We start from the raw sequence: 21600 nt of genomic DNA, 5'->3' as shown, positions 1-21600 counted from the left end.
ATGCTTCTCTTTATGGCCGCGATGATTTGTGTCGCTTCACAAGGACACGGCTTAATTGCGTGCGTCAGAATGGAAGAGGGTCAATGTCCTCTGATTGTACAACGCTCGCTGTTCATGTATATCATTATTAGATCATTCTCCCGACCAACGCGTGGCTGCCGTGGTTTATATATGGGAAGACGCAGCGAAACAACCGAACGGTGAGGTGGTAAGCAGAGCTTACACTACTGGCTGCGACCGCGCTGTCATCGATGAGCGACCAAAGATTGACAGATTGTCATAGACAGATAAAAATATTTGTCCACGTTTTTGTCCATTAGAGAATTTTCATTTGCATTTTCATCAAGCATATCTGGGTCATACAAATCCCTAACTTGTCACTGTACGGACTATGTCTACGTTTTAGCAACACACATAGAGGTTAAAGATTTATGAGATGCTTCATAGACATTGATCCTCAGTAATGAAAAAGACGGCCCTTAGGGAGTTGATCAATAATGTCAAACAATCAATATCTACCGTAGAAGCGTCGTAATGAGTCCTATCATGTGGATTAGAGCACATTTTATTTCATGGAAAATAATGAGGTTTGGCGTCAAAGATGCCTTGTCAGCAACTAGATTCCTTGTAAAGAAAACAACTGGTCAACAGTTGCTTCGTTTTATCAGTATGATTTCCCCCCAGTTCTATACTAAAATCTTTGGATCTCAACAGATGCTTTAGAGGTCATTCAAGCGCCTTCCTTTATATTAGTCAATGCATAAGGCCACCAACTTGATTAAATGGATGACATCCACGCTCGCATAAGTGATTGTGACCATACTGTAACGAAAAAAAATGCAAAATCAGTAGATCCATATGCCTCGGATTGCAAAGAAATATCGGAAAACGAATATTGATGTACGTAATCCAAATTATCTGAGTAACATGTTTTTCGAGCCCTGAGCAGAGTGTTTCAAAGTCAAAGAAGAATATGTGAAAGAACAAAAAGGAACCAAATGATTCATCGTTTGGTATACCATATTCAGTGTGTTCAGTCATTAATTCAACCATCCTGGCCAATTAAATGTCATAATGAAGGCAACTTTTTGCCAGCTTTTTTTTCTTCGCACGTTCGTTTCATTTTCACGGTACCGAAAGGATGTAGCGTCATTGGAACGTTGGCGAATGCGGTGGCTACGTCAATGATTTCAGTCATTGCATTAATGATCTTAACACGTTTCATATAGCAATCGCGAAGACACATGCCTTACGGGCTTAAGGGCGCATCAAATCTGCGAAACCCTCCATCAGCAATATTGTTTACGCCAGCACTGCGGCAACTGCCGTGCATTGCCTGAAGCAAAGATTAAACTACCATATTTTAGTTTATAGATTAGTTGCCAGGGCTGCTGTTATTTAGCTCTTTCAACCTCACAGGTGTATACTGAATGCATTGAGTTTCATGGTCCTCCATTCGGATAAGGTACCTCGATTTGAATTTGCTTCCGGGAAGAAGTGACCCTTTCTAAGGGCCAACCTTAGTCTTTGATTACAGACCCTTGACCATCTGACCAGTAGATGCATGGAATAACCTTGCGCTACCTTAAAGGGTTCCAGCCATGCTCGAAAGATTTACTGCTGCATTGAGTACATCCCTGAGTTCGAAGACCTCGTAATCATCGAATTTGAATTTACTCCGACGACAAATGGGCTCTCTGTAAGGTCGTTCGTCTGTCATTACAGGGAATGCATTGGTGCCCTGCATGACTCTTGCCGCAGGAGTTGATCCCTTGCACTGAGGAATTAGCACCTATTCTGGAGCGTATCATTAGTTTTCTTTTGTAGTCAAGGTTAGACCACTCGATCAAGTCAGTCATTACTCGAGGGTTTCCTCTGAAACGTTTTTTTTTTTTTCATATGCAAAACAGCCAAAATGCTTGGTCGTCGCCTATAATCTCTACCCACTGGTTTGCACACTTTGCCCAGTAAACTGATTACAGTTAGCCCTACTACTAATATAAACCAGAGCATGCATAGATTTCTAAAGAAAATGCTGCTGCAATTGTCGAACAGAGAGAGCACTTCGCAAAGACAAGCAGTAAATGAAATGAATAATGGAGTATCTTGTTTTCATTTATCACTTGTCAACTGAAATTGAAATTCGAGATGAAACACGGTTATATGGGTCAGGGCCGTTATCTTCTACCATAATGACTCTCGACAGAGCTGAAAAATGATATGATTTTTTTTTGCAATTCAAGGTTTTCGATCTCCTTGGCTTTCAAATCTAAAGAGTAGATGATTCGTTTAACAGTTTGGCTGTGAGTAAGCGAGTGAGTTTGGTTTGAGTTGTTACCTACGCTGAAATGATAAAAAGAAAACCGACGTCTTGTTTTGGGTGTAAGTGTACCTGTGTGTGTCTGTCCGTCTGTGTTTTTATGTCAGTTTTACTTAAGAACGTCTTGATGGATTGCAATGATATTTGGCATGTGGGTTGGTCTTGGGAAGACGAAGGTCAAGGTAAACGTTTGGTCTCCTCGCCGCTATCTTTGATAGCTCAGAAGAACTTCTGTGTGTGTTTTGTTCCGGACATGCTACGGTGTTGTTCGAGCATGTTGCTTGGATCAATACGACACGCCGCAGGTTTCTATCCAAATTGGTTCGCACTGCGTTAAACGTCAGCAGTCCATTTCTCTCATGCTTCAACGACCATTCAATTTTCGATTGCCGCGTGAGGCAGCTAATGTCACTCACTAGCAACAATTGTGTTATACACTTTGGAATGTTACTGACATAATTTGAATTTTAGGCTGGTACCATTTTGATACGTTAAATGCCAAATTGAACACATTCTGTAGTCACAGCTATATAGGGCCTCGTCCATTTAGAAAGGGTTAAGACAGCAACTGTAAATAGAAGTATTCAGGTATGTATATATATAAATTTATATATGATAATACCTTTCAGGATCATATTTATACCATGAATACCTTTCAAGATTGATTACCATGAATACCTTTCAGGATCATCTTTAAAGACACCCAGGTTCATACAGGAATCGTTTATCATGTAGAATTGTCCCCATCTAACCTTCTTTAACAAAGCTGTACAGACGATAAGAATGGCATCATGGTAGCAGAGCTTGATGTTGATCGCTCTCCAGAGAGAACGCTTGTGAAGGTTGGCGTCGTTAAGAGAGCATACATCTCACTTATATGGCGTCGTTGGAAACTTACATTATCGTGGCGTCGCCAATATCTGTCACGTTTGCGATTTGCTTCTAATCTGTTTGCTTGTGAGAGATGAGGATTCTGGCTGTGGTTGGCAATGACTGTCCCGTGATGGATTATAGAATTGATGGAATGGTCTTCAAACAAACGGTTGCTTTTCAAGATGAAACATTTCTTAAGATGAAACACTTATTATCTGTTCTAATCATTCAGCGTTTCGTATAATTATTCTGTTACTCACATCTTGACGTTTTCCGTTTAGCTGATTGGCGTCGGGACAAGGAAACATTTTTCTTTCTATTTGTGAAAAAAATATGCAAATACTAGTATGTTGAGTCTTGTTGACAAAATGTTCTTGCTCCTGTTTTTTTTAATGTACTGGGATGACTTAGTCACCTTTGGGACTGCCGCATTTCCTCTGCCACACACCAGAGCGGCGAGAAGAAGCTCCAGTCATTAGAACGCTGGTACAGTTATCAGTTTAGTACCGAAACATTGGTAATTTCTATTTGTTTAAAGAACTACATGTATGATCTCTGTCTGGTTCCAGGATAGAGAATGTGACCATGCTGTTCTCTGACATCGTGGGCTTCACGGCGATATGCTCGTCCTGCACGCCCATGCAGGTCATCAACATGCTGAACGACTTGTACACCAGGTTCGACATCCACTGCGGGGCTCTGGATGTGTATAAGGTAAGGAACTGTTTCTATGGGGCGAAGATAGTTTAGCAACCAATGGGCAACCATAAAGATCATTGGAAAATCATCGACAGACCATTAGTAGACATTGGAGTTCAATGAAAGATCAGTAGGCTCCTCAAAAGACCCTAGATCATTTTATGACTATGTAATTCTCACAATAGGCACAGCCACGATTACCATTTATCCGTCGGGTTATATATATTGGCCACTTGAAAAAAACAAGGTGTTTGAGAGATCTCTAGTGCCGTACCCATGGGGTATGGAGAGTTTAGCCATCCATGTGCTGCGAGACGTTGCATTTGACTCATTTTTCATCAAAGTGTATTTATGTGACCTGGAAGAGTTATGTTAGTTGATCATATTTTGCATGTATCTTTTTCTCTAATGTCATGTACATCTAATGACGTAGACACCTTTTCCCGACATCCGCGCTGTGCGAATTGTATTAAAGTTGGAAGGTCCCAGTCCAAGTGTGCACGTTAGGCTACTTCACTGAGATTCATCATGGTACCGACTGTCGGTTCTCCGTTGGGAATTCCGTACTTTTTTATCATTAAGCAGCACATAGCAATCTTTCACAGCCGTGGACGTCTTTTATTATAATTGCCTTTACACTCCACTGCATGTAACACTGCATTAACAAGGATGACATTCGTTACCATTTAAGTGAAGAATACCATTTGCATTATCCACTTAAGGGCCACGCCTGTGGATGTAGATATATACCCATCTCTTTCCATAACAGACTCACTTGTCATATTACATGTTCGGTTCTGTTTGACGTCCGACCTGAGAACTTGGTCATGAAGCTAGAGGGATTTTGACTGCAATGTACAGCACGGATTCGTCAATTTTTTTACTTAGCAGTACGTTTTTTCAAGGAATCCATTCCTCCCTGAATGGAGACCGGGGCGCCATAGACTACCTCTCACTTCTGATCTGTTGCCCTCAAAGTCATGTGTCATTGATCTTGATCCGCATACAGTGCATAATAGGCGTGGAAGATCAATTCATTCCTTGATAAAGACTGATGCTTTACAGCCGAAAAGGTGGGCAAATACCATCCCTTCGTTTTGTAACTTGAAATTAAGATTCTTCTTCAGAATTAAAAACCAAACTTTGAAACGATCCCTACAGGTGGAGACGATCGGAGACGCCTACTGTGTGGCGTGCGGGCTGCACAAGACGTCTGTGACGCATGCGCAGAGGAGCGCGTTCATGGCCCTTAAGATGATGGAGTCTGCGGAACAGGTGTGCTCTCCTGACGGCACACCTATCAGGGTGAGTGGCACAAACATACTCTTTCCACACACACATTTACACACACACACACACACATACGCAACCACACACACACACAGTCACGCGCACGCACATAACCACACACGCACAGACACAAACACACTCACACACGCGCATGCGCGCACGCACACACATACACACACACACAAACGTTGAGAATAAAGTAGACTGAGTACAGAATACTATTCCGCTACTTTGTTCCTTCCTTTGACATCAACCTTGAATGATTTTAAGAAGAAAACAGTGATTGCCTTTAAAACTTAACAGAACTGAGTACGAGTGATAGAAATTTTGGGAAGGCATTACTGTAGTGTCATTTCTACCTGGAACTACAATCAAAATTTGGATGGACACAGGGCTATTTTAGTTTCAAATTATCATCGAGGTATCACGTCTGTGACTCGCCTTCGCCATGGATACATAGGAAACAGCCACATGAGGCCCGGGGAACCATGTATTTATATTAAACTCTGTTACGAGGAACATTGCAGAGTAATTGGGATCAATAAACCCTAGGGCAAAGCAGAAACAGGTGTAACGACCTAGAGATGATATGGACACCAGCAAAATTGAGTAGTTGCCAACTCGGGGTTACATTTACTGTGGCCCTGGGACCTCATTGATTTGCTCAAAATAGCAAATGTCATGACCGTGAAGTGATAAAATATGTATTTGTACAATATTTTTGGCAACTGGTTAGACTATCGATGTAATAGTTGGCATATTTGTGGACGTCAGAAATACTGAAACACGGTTCATGTAATATATACCTATCGGTAATATTTTATCTAATGTATAATATATTGCTATGATATGCATGTGGCTTGGTGCCATGGCTTTATGCCTAATCGCAGAAACAGTTGCCATCTTCCATTGTGTGGAAGATTCCTTTCTGTGCCATCTCCCATTGCGGTGAATATTCACGAATGATGAAGAGACAAGAGATATTTTCAGACAATGATGACAGTATAGAAAAAAATCTATTTGCACATGCACAGAATACATGTAGTTGCACGAATATGAAATGCACGTTTCTTTAAGCATTTAATTAATGTATGAAAAACATAACTTATCAAAACTTCATGTGATACTAGTCTTGCTTATAACTCAAATATTGTAGAGGTTTTATACGCTATTTCGGTACACAGAGTAAAGCGCTTTCCAACAAGCTTTTGATCAATCATCTAATCCTTCTCAAGTTATAACGACCCGAATTCATGTCACGTGATCTGAAGTTGGACGGAGGAGTGACGTCATCAGCGGGTCAAATGTACTAGGCAATCGGTATCAGCCCCCGTCTCGGTCTATGGATGGTTGCTGACCCCTTATGTAGCTGACCGTAGCATACGCAATGTTTCTATAGCCAATCACCGTCAAAGATTAACTTTCATTCGAACCATCAAATGTTTTTTTGTCGCCAACAGATGAGAATAGGCTTGCACTCTGGTACAGTGCTAGCTGGGACCGTCGGCCAGAAGATGCCTCGATACTGCTTGTTTGGGAACAACGTGGCACTGGCGAACAAGTTCGAATCCACCAGCGTTCCGTTAAAGATCAACGTCAGCCCCACAACCTACAGGTGTGCTTTCATTGCTTTTCTTTATTCTAAGCTTTATAAGATATCATCTAGATGGTGTAAGGAAATCGACTTCACTATGCACAGCTTTAACATAGCCAAGAGGCAGCTGATTCCTCTAGTTGAAATATCAGTTGTTAGCATCGTGCCATTTCACTCTTGACGTAAAATGCCAATATATCCGATAACGTTCTCCGGGATAAAGAATGCTTATAATGCACGTTTGGATAGCTCGCCAGTTGAACTGTTGAAGTGCTGCTGTGCAAATAAAGGTGTAGCAGTCGGCACAGCAGAAAGTGAGACAATGTCAATGCGGTCGAAGAACTAAATATTGACTCGATTTACTTACTCAGAAAACAGCATTTTTCTTCATATTCCCCCCCCCCCCTTTATCATTGCCATGAAAGTGTATTCTTTCATTAGGCCCTTGGTGGTTATTTTCATGACGATTATACAAATCACCGCTGTGGTCATATAGTCGCATGATTTTCACGTGATCGTCAGATGATCGTCACGTGGTCCAGAAAATAAGCAATCATCATAACAATTTCTTTTCCGTTTCTCCTCCAGTTACCTTATCAAGTCCAAGGGTTTCCACTTCATCCCTCGGTCCCGTGAGGAGCTGCCCGAGGGTTTCCCCTCGGACGTTCCCGGAATCTGCTACTTCCTGGAAAAGTATGACGTACAACCTGCTGATGGCGTCGAGGAGGATCTACAAGATCCCAACCTGTACATGCGCAGTGAGACGACTCGGCGAACCGAAGTCACCATCCAAGTGGGGACCGAATCACGTTCATTGTTGTCCAAGTGAAGTACTCCTGGCCTTGGAAAGAAACATTCTGAGCAGATATCAGAAATGTTTATGTAGTTTGGTTAGGCAACAGCACACTAGGTGTGCCATGTCGTGATATGCACTAGCTGCCAATGTACAAAACATAGTCCGTGTGTATAAAGGTAAATCAAGTCACATATGGTGTTCTAAGGTTTAAGAGAGCGAGGCACTGAACTAAATGCTATATGCACGGTTTATGTGTTATGGGGGTACCGTTTATTTACTGCAAGAGGTATTGTAATATAAGACAGTGTAACAGAAGGCACTATGTATACACCTTTGCGGTAATGTAGCAATAGTTAGGTGGATCATGAGGATCTTCTTGAACATCATAACAGACAAAATCTAGAGAAAGAACTACGATGCATAGTTCACGTTGCCTTACGTTTAAAGCTCCCTCTTAGAAAAAAATGCTTTCATATCGATCTTAGAAGTCAGCTCACATAGCGCACTTTTTGAAAATCTTCTGATGTTTGTCTAACCGCGCCGACATTGTTAGATACACCGCGATGTACATTCTGCTTCGCGCTTTCTTCTAACGAAAACCAACCGTATTTTATTCCCTTTGTACCTCCCATAGTATGGACTTAATCTAGCCCCGTAGCCACCAAACGCCGCTATGAGCGCCCTGGGCGCAATGATATTTTGACGTCCTTATGAGGTAAAATTTACTGCCCTCTAGACGGAAACAAAATAAGTTCTTTCTTTTATTACAGACCTATCGTAAATCAGCTCCTAGATCTCTAAAGCAAAGCAGAAACTACAGTAATTAATCCTGTGCGGCCTATAAAATCGGCCATACATGTATCATGGATGTGATATGATGCTCGTATACATGTCAACGTTGATTAGCTCACAACCATTAGAATATGCAATAAAAAGGTTCCCGACGTTTATGTATTCTTTTTATCATGCGACAAAGCCCATTCACTGGAGCCTAGTCGCTAACGACCATTTAACTGCTTCGTATTGGACTGTTGAACGATTTTGGCAGTTGGTGTAATCCCAACCGTATATAAACCTCGATGAAAAATGATGTGTCACGAACGTTTGTGTTTGAAGCGGAAGCAGTTCGTTCCTTTTGATCTCCCGTTTATGCAAGCTAGCGTACCTGGTATAGATTCTGCATGGCGTGCATTTTGAAGCTATGCCTGACCTTGTAAGGTGTCTATCATGCATGATTACACAGTATGCCCAAGTATTGAATCATTTGCGTGAGTGGCTGCAACAGTGTTATGGCAAATATGCATGTCCCAGTAACCTGGGATGTGTAATGAATGCTGGGGAATGCCTGTGCAATGCTTATCTCTTTTTCTGGCACGACATAATCATTCATATTTCTCCCCAGAGCGTATATACACCAACGACCTTGCTTCGGTTCGACGGTGACCTCTGTGACCTTCCTTTCCCGTTTGTCCTGACTAATTTGCTGGTTGTTAGAGCCATGTGTTCATGGCCCGAACCATGTTGTAACAAGGTATTCTAATCAGCGTACAACTTTGCTCTGCACAGCACGCGACTTCCAAACATATTTTTGTTGCCCCTAGAATACGTAGAAAGCGTGATTCTAATTGGAAATCCATTTCTGAACAAGCAATTATATCTATTCGTATGAAGTTCTACCTGTGACTGTAAAATATAATAATATAAAGTAAAAAAAAATAATAAAGCGTACGTTAAGCGCACGTTAAGCACTTACCTGCAAACATTTGATTAGTCCTCTGATCCTTCTCAAGTTGAAATGACCCGAAAGACGGGGGCCGATACCTACTTCCCGGCATCTTTTGACCCGACGCTGACGTCACACTTCCGTTTAGATCACGTGATATTAGTCAATTTCTTTTTTTTTTACTAAATTAGATAAAAAAATATATATGCTAAACAATAAGCGGCGATGGAAAGCTCGCCGTAAAGTAGCATCAGAGATTTGTCAGGAACTTACAAGTTAAAATCTGACAAAATCATCATGGCTCTTTAGAATTGTAACAACAGCGAACGAACATGTTTTACAATGCAATCCTCCCCTCCAAGCAATTTGATACTATGCTAGCAAGGAGTCGCCAATACTTCTTTATGAGACCTGAGCTTCGTTAAATCTTCTACCAGTTGCCATGCCAGTGCTGTGGAAGATAACATCAACTGATTGTATTCAAGACGTTTTCCTTGTTCACGAGCGCCCCCTCCTCCTAGACTCACAGAAACTGAGAAACATCCGGGTCAGTTGCGTCCCTGGAAACCTCCCTGTTGTGTACGCTGCCCGCATTCAAGTATTGTAGAATATAGAGAAACAGTGTGCCCGTTTTAGTCTTTATAACATAATCACAACAATTGAACTATCTCTTGATAAAGTCCTTCAATGATCTAAGACACCCCACCCCCCCCGAAAAAATGGATAAACGCCAAATACTAGTTACTCAATCATCTTAATACGATTTCAGAAACGGTCATGACCGTTTCCAAAATCATCTAGAGTCGCTTGAGTAACCATTATTTTGCGTGTCTCATTATATGAATGTCTAACCTTCATCGACTTAATGATAGATTAACTTACTGTCGTGAAAGCACTGCAACAGTCTAGCAAGTGACGACAATTATAACCTGCGCAAGTGTTGGTACAGCTCTCTAGTATGCAACATCAATGTTTATGGATCTTTCTGTGACGATGATTCGTTTCTAGACACCAGAAGTTCTTCTGAAGATCATTTTTATATTCGTAGACTAAGAGTGTGTGATATGGGATTGTACGAGTAGTATGTATAGACTTTAGTACCTACTGTATAAATGTATTCTATGGCTGATAGAGGAGTCTCTAATAATTGTAGATTAATTGTTCCATGATGTATTTTCCTAGGGTTGTTCATAACGGAATCTCATAAGGTGCGCTCCCACCGCACTTGTCTCAAGCTTGCGTCACTACGGGGTTCGTTCACTACGTCACTGTTTTGTTATTTTCTCCGATTTTGTATAATCTAGATATTGTGTAATACGTAAAAGTATGACTTTAATAGTATAGAAGACGACAAAATACACAAAAAGAAAGAAAATTCGTTCTTTATCTCTGAAATTCGTTTAGTATCTTTCGAACCCCGCAGTGACGCAAGCTTGACACAAGTGCGGTGTGAGCGCACCTTTAGCTACAGTACAGTGTGTACGTCTTTTTGCATGACGTTGACGTATACAAAGGCCCTTGTTCGTCTTCGTCCGATAGAAACGCCCATGTGAATCGTTTGCCCGATAAACCGATTTCTCTTAGAAATAGTTAACAATGTGCAATATACTATTAGACAACAGTTCTCCAAGTGTCTTACTTTGTAATATATAACCCATGTCAATATTTGCTTCATTACGCTTACCTTCACTGATAGAAAACACATTGTTTTTGCTCTGTTTCTTCTTCCTCAGAGTCTTCTTCTGTTAAAAAAATAAGGTCAATGACCTGGAACAGACAGTTGTCGCTATGGTTACTGATATAGCGGACGCTTGCTCTGTGGTGTTCGATTACATTATATGTAGTAAGTGGCGGGACGGAGTTGGAGGGGCTAGTCACCATGTACATGAATCTGTTTGAGTAAGAATTAACAGATCAGTAGTTCTCAGTCTAGACCATTTAAAGGTAAACATTATGTATTTATTTGAAAATGTTACCTCTAGTTATGAGTTAACCATTTACATCTACGTTAAACACATTTTTGACAACACTGTACTTTCTGAACACCTTTCCATGTATCAAGACTATTAAAGAAAAGTATTGCATTATATGATAGAATCTATATAGATGAAGAGATTTTCTAGAGATGTATAGAAATGTAAGATTTAGAACATATTTGTCCGCTGGGAAATGTGGATTTTTGATATGCATCTAGCTTGTAGGTGCTTCAAAGAAGGCCTTGACGAACATCAGTGTCGAAGTTTCAAAGTGCGTTATCATCAATAAAGTCCAATGTATGTATTTCGCAGAAATTTGACTCAGTTGTGTTGGACTTTGTGCCTGATCCATCAATTTAATTAGTTTCCAAGGTTCACTAATTTGTTACTTATTAAGCACTTGTGAATGTCACAAACTATAACTACAATGCAAGAGCTTTGGGCATATGGAAATGATGGGGAAGGGGCGTAACATTATGTGGAAGCAAAATAAATATAAATTTAGATGCCCAGGACTTGAAAAGTAATGTAAGAATGAGTCCTACATGAACAACTCCGCATTGGTTGTTACCTGCATGTATGCAGGTATGGTTTTGATGCTGGTGGGAACTTTTCGGTAGCCGGGGATGTAGGGCGCTGTATCTCGTGAACGGATGGTGCGAGCACAACGATTTTTGGTACGTGGGTTGGGGGTGGTAGCCTAACACTCAGGTTTGATTTTGGGCCTCCTGGCGTTTGAACTTGACATTGCAGGTGGCATTTTTGGTGTTTTTGGGGCACTTTTGGCGCTGTGTGTCCGGAACGATACGCGCGATTGCGACGATTTTTGGTGCATGGGTGGGGGGTTGTTGCCTGTTGCCTAGGATTGACTTTGGGCCTTGTCGCGTTTGAACTTGACCCGGCAGGTCGAATTTTGTGTCCGAGAGGGGTGTTTCCGGAGTTATATCTTCTGAACGGCTGGTGCTGGCGCGATGATATTTGGCACATGTGTCGGCGGTGGCTGAATAATGCTCAATTTTGATTTTGGCGCCCTTGGTGCTTGAACTTGACATTTTAGGTTACCTTTTGTGCGGGCACGGGGCGTGCGCTGTATCTCCGGAACGCAAGGTACCATTGTGTTGCTATTTGGTACGTGAGTTGTTTGTGGTGTCCTGGTGGTCAGGTTTGATTTTGGGCCTCCTAGTGCTTGAACTTGATACTGTATAGGTTGATCCTGTTTTTGTGTGGTTGGGGCATCCTCCCAATATCTGCTTGGTTTTAAAAACAGATTATGGTTGGGTGTAGAACCATCATCTGGCCTGGGCCACCTTCAATGTATCAGGTTACTTAGTGGCACTGACAGTTTGCCAGATGACGGGAGTGTACAAGATTATATATCTGTTGGTCAGGTATAATTGGAGTTTGCTTATTACTCTTTGTGGTGTTTCTAGAGCTGTATAGTACTGAGTTTTAAGTTTCGGTACAAGTTCCTTTACCCTGTTGGCAATCATGGTTGAACTTGAACTTAAACAGAAGAAGATGCAATTTTCTAATGTGGAGGAGAACTGTATAGAGTGTGGGCATAAGAGAAAGGTATGTGTATGATTTGTCCTGTGTTTCTTTTTGTTTCTTTGGTAATGCCATTTCCATACTGTATACAGGTAATTTGTTGTTTTGGGCTAGTCATATTCGCTTGGTTTTTGGGCCTGCTTAATCTATGGTACAGGCAGGGTTAAGTGGTGGAGGCTTAGCTTTGTTCTGTTTTAAATTCAGTATCGTTGGTTGCATTTTGTCGCGGCAAATATATGATGAAATTCCCCTTCTAAGCAACTGCTCATTGGTTTGCGGGGATGTTTGCTGGGTGTTTGCTCTGACTACAACAGCTTCTGAACTTTTCAAAGCTTCCATTGCCAGTAGTCTGTGTAACACAAACTCCGCTGTCCAGGGCTGTAACTGGCCCCTCCCCGCGGGCCGGCGGATGTTTGGCGGGCTGCTATAAGCGAGATTTAATCAGGCTACATTGCCAGCAGCTTGCCATCTATAAATGGGATTGACAAGGACATTTTTCATAGTAAATTATGCTGTTAAATTTGGCTTAGATACTACAGGAGATTTAGGTTTGGGTTGGATGGATTGAATGAAAATATCATACCACCCTGGGGACTAACTGTTGCTGCTGCTTGGGGGCTACCACTATTCATATTGTCTAATGTCTATGGAACTACAGATAAAAGTATCATTGGTCAAATTATGCAAGTAACATTCCGATGTCAAGTGAATAACACCCCAGAAATAATTCTTTAATGAATATCATTGGAAGAACACAAACCAAGGAGACTTAGCAGCTGCATTAGGTCAGCACATTGAAATAGGAAGATATTAGTATATCATGTGACAGAGTAACTACATGTGCATGGGCCATCTGAGACAAAAAAAGGTAGCGTCTCAACAACTTCAAAGTACTGTGGTTGGTTACATACTTAAGAAATCCAAAATAAGTAATGTTCATCCATGTCCAAACTTACAAATTCAGAAAATGGAATTTCAGAGTCAGACTTTTGCATGGTGCACAACCAACACGGTAAAAAGCTCATTTTTCCAACCACGTACCACAGACAAAAAGGCAAAAATACCCAATAGGTCTACAGAAACCCAATACATTTCATGCAGGCCTGAGGTCTACGAACTCTTGTTTTTAGTTGAATTTTTCTCATCAACTGAAGCTTTGAACACGCATTGGCTATGTCTTTTAGTGTTTAGTAATAGCGGCATCTATTAGCCACTGTGTAGATTGTTTATGCCGTGGTAATCCCACTTAAACTGACATAAGCTTCACGCCTGAGGAATACAGATATAAGCCTACGCACTGTAGATACTACGTGATTTGTAAAAACCCATCCCAATTTTATTCATATAATCCACCTACATGTACCACTCTATATCCCGTCATTCAGGGTTCTAGCTGGTGCATTTTTAGCGTAACGTGCCACTACGCTATAATTTGCGACCACCATGCTACAATTATGACCACTACGCTAATTTTCAACTATGTTACGTAGTGGTACTTTGCTAACGTTATCATTTACTTTTTGAAGAATATCTAATCTTATCTTATGAAAAATAAAGATATGCCACTCCAAACTGCCCAAAAGCCCTTCAAATTACATGTGATGCTAAAGTTACAGTAAGTCCGCTCACGGGTACCCTTATCATGCAAACTTTTTACTCTACATTTTTCAAAATCTCACCGCTATGATCTCACCGTGGAAGGACCATTGCCCCCACCCCATTCCACACCATCCTTGCCATTACCATTACGCTAAAATAAAATCCTGGCTGGAACGCTGTCATTATTCACGTGGCTCCATTTCCAAGCAGTGCAGACTATTCATTAGTCGTTTCGGTACTCTTGTGATGACATTTTACATTAATATACTGCAGTTCATCTAATGGAGTGCGCTGAAATTTACTTGTCATCAGTCAAGGCCTAATGGCGACGCGCTCCGTTTTCATCTGAAGGACACTTCGGTAAACACTGGAACTACGTGCCCATATACATTCGCTTGTCTCGAATGAAAAGTTTAAAACAGATACTCATGAAGTGTAGTTAGAGATTATCAAAAGCGCATTTAATTACTTGTAATAAACGATGATAATTCTACACATTTGAGTGACGTCACAGAAACACGTGATGATTCTTGTAAAGATGGGCGTCTGACATGGTTATCGTGCAAAATAATAAGGTAGAGGAATCAACCTTTTAAAAAAAGTCACCCTTTGTCCCTCTATAAGGTACCTAATGGCCATTTGGGGGGACACCTGGACCATGGACTAAGAGAGGAAGCTTATATGGAAGTAGGATTTAACTTTCTTCAAACTAAAACATAGTGTCTCATCAAGCTCTCCAGTTCTCTCACTGGGTCTTTTTCAGGATAACTGATGACCCGATTGGTGGTTGGGTCTGCAAAGGTTGTTGCAAATCAGTACCGGCCCTGTTCTGGGTCGAAGTCTAAAGTACAGAGAAAGGGAACAACTCCAGATACCAGCAAGACTTCATCAGCAAATGTAAAAGCTATAAATCCATCGGGCGAAAGTAAAATGGTCTCTCATTTGTAGTAAAAATGCCATGATCTCTGTGACGATTACCCAACAGTAGGGAATCGGTGGAAAGGGCAAAGGTATTTTTATCCAAACATTTCATTTCTGATTTATCTTTTTTGGCACAATCATATCACAGAGAGGCAGGGGAAATGACGAATGTGTCAGAAACCCATTCCCACTCCTCTCTCGTTCGTAATTATACCGACGATATCCACAATAATCTACCTGTTGCAGGGATGTGATTCGTATCTTGGCAACACAGCCCTGAAAATGTTGCCCGGGAGCAAAAGGTGTCGAAATGATGAAATCACAGGCACCATGGTGTGCGAGTTATTATATTCATAAGTTCCCCTTAGCATCACTCAAACCGTATTTATTCCTTCTCTGTAAAGCAGTAGAGGATGGCGGGTTAAAAAAAGTAATCATTCTGATTCAGTAGAATGTGAATCTTAGTTCTCTTGAGAAATCCCGACTATATATCTTGCTATATTAATTGATTTACTTCTTACGTTTAATCTTGACTTTTTCATGACCCATGCGTTGGGAATTTGTTCAGTATGAAGGTATCTATCTAGATTTGTGGGTTGAATATACCACCTGCAGCCGTAAATCTATACATGAAACTCACCCATTTTGAAGATACACGAAACACGAAAGTTTTATTCCTATCCAAATTTATCAGACCATGGAAAGAATGTTATGTAGTTATTGAATCAAATTATTCTAGATTACTGACCCACATGAGACTTTTAAAACGAATCAAAAGGTTGAACACATGTACAGGACTCCTTCTGTAAAACGGATAGACATAGATGTATGCCTTTTTCCAGCCAAACCAATAGCTAAGTAGAAATGTTACGATTTAACTCTTTATAATCAAATCAAATGATTCTAGATTACTGATGACCCAAATGAAATTAAAATAAAAAATAAAAAGGTTGAACACAGGACTCCTTCTGTAAAGCAGATAGATAACTGTATTTCTTTTCCCAACCAAACCAATAGCAAAGTATAAATGTTACGATGTAACTCTTCATATTTCAATACAGTGTATTAAGCCCCTATTAAACAGTAGTAATCAGTCAGGAGGGAGTCGACAGCCTAAGGTTAGAGGTTGTGAGTGGCTGGGAGTAGGTTCGAGCTCGATTTGGAGTAGGTCACTAGTGTACAGGTTTTTTAAACGGATGGGGCAAGGCTGTCGCGAATGATAGGAGTGGTCTTAAACTGGTCAAACTGATCACAACACACTGCCTATACCTTTGTTGGCTAGTGGTCGGGACAAGTTCGGTGGAAGGTGCTGTGGCAAGGGTTTAACGTTTCCGCACCTTAAATCAGGAACCAGTATATCTTTCCATTTCGTCTACTTACGTTTGAAAGAAATTCGAAACATCAAACATTGTGTGCGAGTTCTGCATACATCAATGGTTCAGCAACAGCTTGAGAGGTGTCGAGGCAGAACATGAAAAGAAAGCAGGGCTGACATCTTTAAAATTGATGTCCCCATTAAACTGGTTGTCTGCTATAACATACTAGTCCTGTGATTGTGAAGCAAGCATTATATATATAGACTAGCATGTCTTGCTGACAGTAATCTCCGTTCACTCCACTAAGGTACCCTTGTTGTAACCTCCAGACATCTCGAAACCCAGGACATAGACCTCATAAACATTCTGGCTCGCTTGATGTTTGCCATCGTTTATCTGAGGGTAGGAGATGAAAGTTTCAGCTTCGGCACAAGAGCTTTTTAAAGATAAGATCTGTACGACTGCCAAGGTACAGCCCTTGTCTCCCCCATGATACCACTAGTCTCTCTAGCGGAGTGATCTCTTGTCTAGGACGATCACATCAGGTGACCAGGTCATCGTAATCAAAGCTGCTTCCGCGAGACTCTTTCCGGATCTCATTTCTTATACTCTTGGTGTCCTTTCATCCTGACCTGAAGTCCTGATATCTGGAAATATGTACATGATAAATCTTGCAGATTGGTACAAGGTAAAGCCCTCGCTGTCTACTGTGAGCTTCTGATTGTCCTCTATGGTGCTTCTTTTGAAATTCAATGGTGAAATTTGAAATTCAGAATTATATTTCAGCATATTGCTTTCTTTGGAATCTAGCAACATCGACTTTTTGCAATAACATAATAGTGAACCAAATGGACCTCGTTGAATATCACATACGGTGTCAAAGTCAATATTCCCGACATCAACTGTTTTGTTTTGTTAAATCTTGCTACATGTTTCTTCGTGAAGGATATATCTAGTGCTCACACTCGGCCCTATGTAGTGCAGGATTTCACGACATTTGGCTGATTTACGGCCTTGGTCCGTGTGATACGTGTTCCTGGATTTATATCAAGCGCCACCTTTTAAGTGCTAAGTGCAAAGTTGACATACGATTTAGCATCAGTTGCTTTGTCTTTGAAAAAATAATCCTTGTTGGATTTTCGCCCAATCCCCATTCACATGTTTAAGTGCATACTTTGATACTTCCTGTCCAGAGCTTTGCTTCCCGTCTACATGCTAGTCAATCAGCCAAAGTCACCAATAGAGAAGCTCTCTCAGATGGACGTACAAAACATCTCTGTCAAAAACTGGATTCAATTGTTCTGTAATTAATGATACTTAGAGATGGCATTTAAAAAGGACCACCCTCAAACAGTTTTAAAGTAAAGGCAACATTGATCCACATACAAGTACACATGCATTAATTCTTCGTCGTAAATGACGGGAAGGGCCCGAATTTCGGTCCAGAATTTGTATGGAATGCTTATCAAATAGCATAATAGGGTATCTGCGCTTGTAAGACTGTACCTATACAGCCGGTATAACCGCCCTTCGGCGTAACGCACCAGCTGAGACACGCGGCACGGCAGCAACTGGTCATATATAACACTGAACGGTCTGTCACACCTAACCTTTGCATATCTCACTGTAGTTGTTGTTAAAGCTTATCTAATGACTTCAATGAAAAACGGCTTGCAGGCCGATTTGAGCTTTCATGATTAAACAAAGGTCCAAACAAAGGTTCAAAGAAGATACATCTACTGTACTTGATCTGATTGCAACGAACTCCACTCTACAATAGTTCTGAAAAATAACGAATCCTTGCTTTAAACGTAAGTCCCCTTTCAACTGCAGACGATCATCGGGCAGATGAAAAACAAGGTGAGTCCAATCTTTTCATGTTCAACATGTTATTGAACATCAAACTATTAAAAATCATACACCAAGCTCTTGATTAAGATTCTTGGTTACACTAGGTAATTAGATTTAAGGGTGATCTTACAAGTCATGACGTCATAATAAACATGGCGGCATGTTTAAAACTCTGCACTAAAGCTCACCAATGAAATAGCATTTTCACAAGCTGTGGTTCCAGGTTCCAAACTGGCTAGCGTATTCATTGTGACGTCATGGTATAGTGGTGTCAAGAGCTGGAAGAATGGCTCTCGATGCTTCGATGTTCATTCTCATCAGATGGGTGTGCACTTGGTGTACACGTTTATGTTCATTGAATGATAGAATTGGCCTTTCCGTCAGATCGAAATGGCCACCCTGCTGAGACATTTATATATATATATATTCATGAGACCGAAGATTGTCTGGATGAAAGACTCAAAGAGAGTATCCCTTCATTACCGTAAGAGGCCTCATGTCGTTTCGGAGGATTCCGTCGGTACATTAGCAATGACATTAAGGCACACATGCTGTTAAAGGACTTCGCAATAGATTGCATACAATCCCTGTCGACAAATCCTTTACACGTAGTTCATTCACTATTGGCCGTAAGTAACAAATAAAATGTCTAGGGCTGCACTGGAAGGTCATAACATCTCACGTTATAAAGAAAATAGCCGTTTCCCTCCAAATGGAGACATACAACAGACGTTAATGACAGAACTGTGATACATCAAGCTAGCAGCGGCGGTCGCAAACGTCAACCGTTAATTAGTACTCCCGATCCCCGGTCAACCACTTCCCTTTCAACGGCTAATGCACTAACCCGATAACTGATGTCGCGAAGGCGACTATAGAACGTACCCTGTTTCGCATACGATTTTTCGCCAATTGTGTCAGAAGTTTTGCCGGCCTCTTGGTACATGGACAACAACACGCCAGAACGAAAAGACACAGAAACCGAAGGTTCTGCTACAGTACCAAGGAAGGCCGCCAGGAGGCCCATAGTCCACCCTGAACTTCGCCTAAAGAAGATCTACTGACATACTGAATATCATCGCACTCAGACATTATCAAGCTGGGTGTACCACAATTATTTGGAAACACAAACAGAGATAAAGATAGAGACCCCCAAACAATATACCTCCATTTTCATGGAGGTAAGAACTTTCTGCCCCTTTATTGTATCATTAGACTATATAACGAGGCATAGCTCTGTACAAGATAATCTTTACTGACACAAGGACACTGACTTTCCTAATGTCTTCTACAAATAACTTTTTTACATACCGTTATGAAAACATAGTGAAGATTAATGAATTAACCTGCGTACAGGTATGTGAATAAATGTGCATGAAGAGGAAACTCTGGGGACATCATTTGACCAAAACTTGCTCTACTCTGTTTGACACTTGACACATTATATAGGGATGTGCACCTGTTGGTACACGTCCTTTGCGTATCCATACTGTGAAGTTACCACGTATAAAAATCTGCTTGTAGATATAACAGGCAGAAACTATTATCTTCTATGTATACATTACAAAAAAAAACACTACAAGCGCTTGTTGGAAAATGTTCTTCTACTAAGTTCTAGTGACATTTAGTTGAGAATCTTAGTCGTGTATTGAGCTAGAAGACGGTAATAGTTTCTGCCTAAGGTTACAGTTTACATGCACCATGTTCGATATGTTAACTTGGTATGTTTTACAGAAGTATTGCAACCTTTCACCTCACTAAGCTCTTGGGGAGACGGGCCTTTTGACTATGTCTTCCGGCCTGTATATTTGTGGTTGACTTTGCGTTGATAACTCGTCTGTCCGCTGCACAGAGGTTATCACAAGCTTTTCTCCAGCTGTTTTTCATGAGGAGGGACTCCTGTCGTCCCTGTTTATTGACATGCAGGTCAACAAACCTGATGAATCGGTGCATCATCACGCGCGGGTAAATCTCACATCGTCTTTGTTAAGATTAGCTAGGGCATCAGAGAAACATTAGGCCACGGCAAGGACATTTGGTGGATACCATACCAATGAGATGAAAGCTCCTTCGTAGTCTTGATCAGATACCACTAAACATAATGCGAAAGAGGGATCAAACAGACATGATGCGTAGATTGTCAAAATGGTGCCTGTCAATACTGTAATAGAAATTAAGAGAAAACACAGTATCAGTCACAGCCATCTAGTTAGTTAGTATCACTAACAACTAGCAAGTTGGCAACTACACTCAAAGCTGCCACTAGTGTAGCTTCGACATCAACTGAAGTAGTTTCACCAGTTTCACTTCGACAACTACACCCATGGCTACGTCACTTTTGTAACTTCTACCCGCAGTCAAGACCACCGCAAAACCGTGGCAAAACATAGTTTTTCATATTCCGTAGTTTGCAATGTGGACCTAAATTTCTCGCTTGTTTTATCATCGAAATCGGGTGAAAATCAATGCGAGAGATGTCATCCATGAAATTCTCTTGCTGTGGCCTTATATCCTGATTTACACATTCTCCTGTAAGACCTCAAGTGTTTGGTTATGCATACCAGCACTTGGTACGATTGACAGTAGAGACATACAGCCAGCGGTCTCTGAGGACTCCATGAATTAGTATCGTTAGTACAGAGAGCAGATATTCCTCTTATCGGGAACGAACAGCTGTAACTGATATTGGAGAAACTAGGTTATCTTCCGTCGGCTGTATTCATATTTAGTCTGTAAGTCGACACTTCGTTTATACTTTTCAAGAAAGTTTATGCTTTGTTGTTGACATGTGATGCCAAGCAAGAGAGCAGCATCTCTTTTAGACAGTGACTCTGACACGTATGCGAAACATTATCTAAAATTTGATATACAGCTTTTTTTAATATGGTATAGTAGGACGGGCTACGTTACAAGCCCGAGCACACATCACAAAAGCTCTCCTGTCGATCCCCCTCCGAACTGCCTAACGGTGACCATCTATATAAGCAGGCATCTGTAATTTCGAGCTGCTTACGTCAATCGCATCAGCGCGTCGTCCTGAATTCAGAAATCAAGCGAAGCTTGCCAGGCCGTGGTGCTGCGACAGTACTGGCCA

The 21600-nt window shown here is 41.1% G+C and overlaps 1 protein-coding gene across 2 annotated transcripts in view; it reads left to right on the top strand.

The window, feature by feature from the left end:
* The window catches only part of LOC118419466 (guanylate cyclase soluble subunit alpha-2-like), a 62240-nt gene extending 51762 nt beyond the window's left edge, over positions 1–10478 (top strand). For both annotated transcript variants that reach the window (XM_035825847.1, XM_035825846.1), the window contains 4 exons: positions 3763–3907; positions 5054–5197; positions 6643–6797; positions 7365–10478. In XM_035825847.1, coding sequence (XP_035681740.1) covers positions 3763–3907; positions 5054–5197; positions 6643–6797; positions 7365–7605 — 685 coding nt within the window. In that variant the 3' untranslated portion in view covers positions 7606–10478. The remainder of the gene's footprint in view (positions 1–3762; positions 3908–5053; positions 5198–6642; positions 6798–7364) is intronic.
* Positions 10479–21600: the final 11122 nt, after the last annotated feature.

Source organism: Branchiostoma floridae, chromosome 7, assembly GCF_000003815.2.
Source record: "Branchiostoma floridae strain S238N-H82 chromosome 7, Bfl_VNyyK, whole genome shotgun sequence".
In the NCBI taxonomy this organism is placed as follows: Eukaryota; Metazoa; Chordata; class Leptocardii; order Amphioxiformes; family Branchiostomatidae; genus Branchiostoma; species Branchiostoma floridae.
Note: the sequence above shows the minus strand (reverse complement) of the source record. Positions and strands in the feature narration are given on the sequence as shown.